The sequence below is a fragment of the Phytophthora parasitica genome (assembly GCF_000247585.1).
Source record: "Phytophthora parasitica INRA-310 unplaced genomic scaffold supercont2.13, whole genome shotgun sequence".
NCBI lineage: Eukaryota > Oomycota > Peronosporomycetes > Peronosporales > Peronosporaceae > Phytophthora > Phytophthora nicotianae.
In genome coordinates, this window is record NW_008648999.1 from 28,348 (window position 1) to 31,212 (window position 2,865).

The 2,865-nt window shown below is 55.8% G+C and overlaps 1 protein-coding gene across 2 annotated transcripts; it reads right to left on the bottom strand.

Moving 5' to 3' along the window:
* Positions 1–177: 177 nt before the first annotated feature.
* On the bottom strand, positions 178–2,467 carry PPTG_07737. 2 transcript variants are annotated; one of them, XM_008902097.1, is made up of 3 exons: positions 781–2,467; positions 480–687; positions 178–410 (listed from the first exon to the last, which is right to left on the bottom strand). In XM_008902097.1, exon 1 carries the CDS (start codon positions 2,409–2,411, stop codon positions 831–833), a length of 1,581 nt encoding a protein of 526 aa, XP_008900345.1. In that variant the 5' UTR covers positions 2,412–2,467; the 3' UTR covers positions 178–410; positions 480–687; positions 781–830. The 2 variants fall into 2 exon arrangements, with proteins under 2 accessions (XP_008900345.1, XP_008900344.1); XM_008902096.1 differs by having other exon boundaries at positions 480–2,467.
* Positions 2,468–2,865: the final 398 nt, after the last annotated feature.

Below are 2,865 nucleotides of genomic sequence, written 5' to 3' on the forward strand. Positions count from 1 at the left end.
GGTCGGAGACGTAGGTGCAGTGGTTGCACTGGCCGGGGCTGTCGTCGTCGGATCTCTTGGTGCAGTTGTGGGGAGGATTGGGGCTGAAGTTGTCGGAGCCCTGGTTGATGGAGCAGCCGTGGTCGGTGTCGGCGATGTCGTGGCTGGAGCAGTTGTGGCAGGAGCTGTAGTCGTCGGAGCTGTAGTCGTCGGAGCTGTCGTAGTCGGCATTGTTGATGTCGGGGCTGTGGTGGTTGGTGTTGTCGTAGTGGGTTCCGTCGTCATCGGCGCCTCGGTTGTTGCTGTTGGTGGTGTAGCCGTTGGTGAACGAGTTGTAGCTGTAGGTGCCATAGTTGATGGCGTCGTAGTTGATGGTGTCGTAGCTGTTGGAGCTGTGGTGCTTGGTACGGTCACATCTTCGGATCCAGTACCTGCATCAGGGAATCACTAAGAAGCCGTTGCCTTTTCCCGAGGAAGAAAATAGAGAGTCTAAAACTCACCAGAGTCCTGGGAGATAGCAAGCGTGAAGAAGAAGAAAAGGAGAAGTACACTCACGCTCCAGGGTCGTCTTGGACGACGTGCAGGCGCCATTTCGGCACCTGGGAAGGCGTCCTTCTGTGAGGAAGATCACAAAGATGTACCTAGATGGTTGCTGGAAGAAAAATGCTCTCGTTTTAGTTAGTGGCCAGTGGTATAAATACAAACACTCTGCAGATTCACGGTAGATATTTTACCGGCAAGTGAAGTGATCCCCGTCAGTAATTAAAGCAAGGGATCGCATTGTAGAATAGTAATACTAACCGTCTTGTTCATTAGCGCACATGCCATACGCTCAAGAGAGGTTCGGCCGCTTACTGTCCCTGACGCTGACGCGGTGCACACTTAATAATGTCGTCTACTCTGAGGATCATCTCGGCAGCCTCAGCAGCCGAGAACAGCACCTGCTTCTTGCTCTTCAGAGCCTCGCGAATGCCCAGAGCCTCCATGTCACCAACGCAGCCGGTGCGCATGTCCAGTCCAGCGGTCGTCTCGCCACGGTGATGAGCCGCACGCAGTTGAGTCACCAGCTCCGAACTGTCGAATCCGCCGTTATCGGCGATGATGCTCGGCAACTGACGCAGAGCGCGCGCGAACGCCTCCATGGCCAGCGCCTTCTTGCCAGGCACAGACGGCGCCTTATTGTCAATGGCCTGAGCCATCAGCACCTCCGTGCAACCGCCACCCATAACTGTCTGCGAGTACTTGACCGTCTGTGTTAGTACAGCTAGTGCGTCGTGCAGCGAGCGCTCAGCCTCGTCCAGCAGGTGCGAGCTGGCACCACGCAGCACAACGGAGCAGGCTGAGCCGGTCTTGACACCCGAGAATCGCAGCATACGATCCTCACCGATAATGATCTCTTCAATCAACTTACACTCGCCAAGCTGCACGGCGTCCGGGTTGTCGAACGTGGACGCGATCTCGCCGCCCGTGACTGCAGCCAGGTGCTCGATGCCGTCAAAATCGGCGTGCTCGATGGCCATGATGCCCTTCTCGGAGAAAATCTGCTCGGGGTAATTGTAGATGAGCTGGCGGTTGACGAAGCAGTTGATGCCAAAGTTGGCGATCTTCTCGACCTTGGCCTTCATCTTGGCCTTCTCGGCGTCCTCGATGGCCGAGACCTTGTCCATTGAGTCCACCTTGACGCGGGCGCCGTATATCTTGATCTTGTCCGTGTCCATGCCGGTGTTAGCCACGAGGATCTTGGCGTTCTCGACGCGCTTGGGCTGACCCACGCCGATCTTCTTGTCCAGGATGAAGCCCTCGTCCAGGTACGAGTCGCGCAGAGAGCCGCCGGCCTTCTTGATGATCTGAATGTAGTCCAGGTTACTGGATCCACGCAGACGAAGCACAGCGTCGACAGCGAGCTTGGCGAAGTGGTCCTTCTCGTACGTCAGCAGCTTGGAGCTGAGAGTCGTGCGTGCAATGTTCATGAGATCCTCGCGGAATTTGTCGGCATCCTGCGAATTGTCCTTGGCCGAGGCCACGAGCGCATCGTTGGCCGTAGTGAGTGCGATGCGCCAGCCGTCGATGATGGTCTGTGGGTGAATCCGCTGGTCGATGAGCTTCTCAGCCTCGCGCAGCAGCTCACCGCAAAGCACAGCGACGCTCGTGGTGCCGTCGCCCACCTCCTCGTCCTGCGTCTTGGCGATGTCCACGAGGACCTTAGCAGCAGCATTGTCCACGTAGACACTGCGAAGGATTGTGGCGCCGTCGTTGGTGACCGAGATACTCTTGTCGGGGCCTCCCATGGACTGCAGGATCTTGTCCATGCCCTTGGGGCCCAGTGTCGTCTTGACCATGTCGGCGATGGCGATGGCACCAACGAACGACGACATGCGAGCATTCTCGCCCTTCTCCACCTGCGACTCCGGGTCCAACACGGCCTGCTGCATGGTTCTAGCGTTAAAGAGAGGAAGAGCTGAGCTTTTGTATGGAGCTGCTTGCTTTTGGACGAAGATATGCCCCCTCCACACAACTTTCTCATGGAACGGAATACAAGTTTTGCTTTATTCTATATCATAGGTTACCAAACTAATTTTGACCTTCACGGCTATCAAAAACAGCTTGGATGCTTAATTCGGGACGCTCAGCTACCGGCAGGTTAACTTCCTTGCTGATAGTAGTACGAGAGCTACGACTCGAAGTGAGCACGGCATGACTGCGTGCACGGTTTTGGTCAAGTTATCCATGAGATTTCGAGTCTTATAAGGAGCTCTCCATCGCTGCGCCGCTTGCGATGTAGCGCTTTTCGTTGAGCTGCTGAAGTGTGACAGGGTCACACAGCACCTTGCGCTGAGGAAGTAGGCTTCCTCTAGAGTATACAAACTCTAAGTGAACGACCGTTCA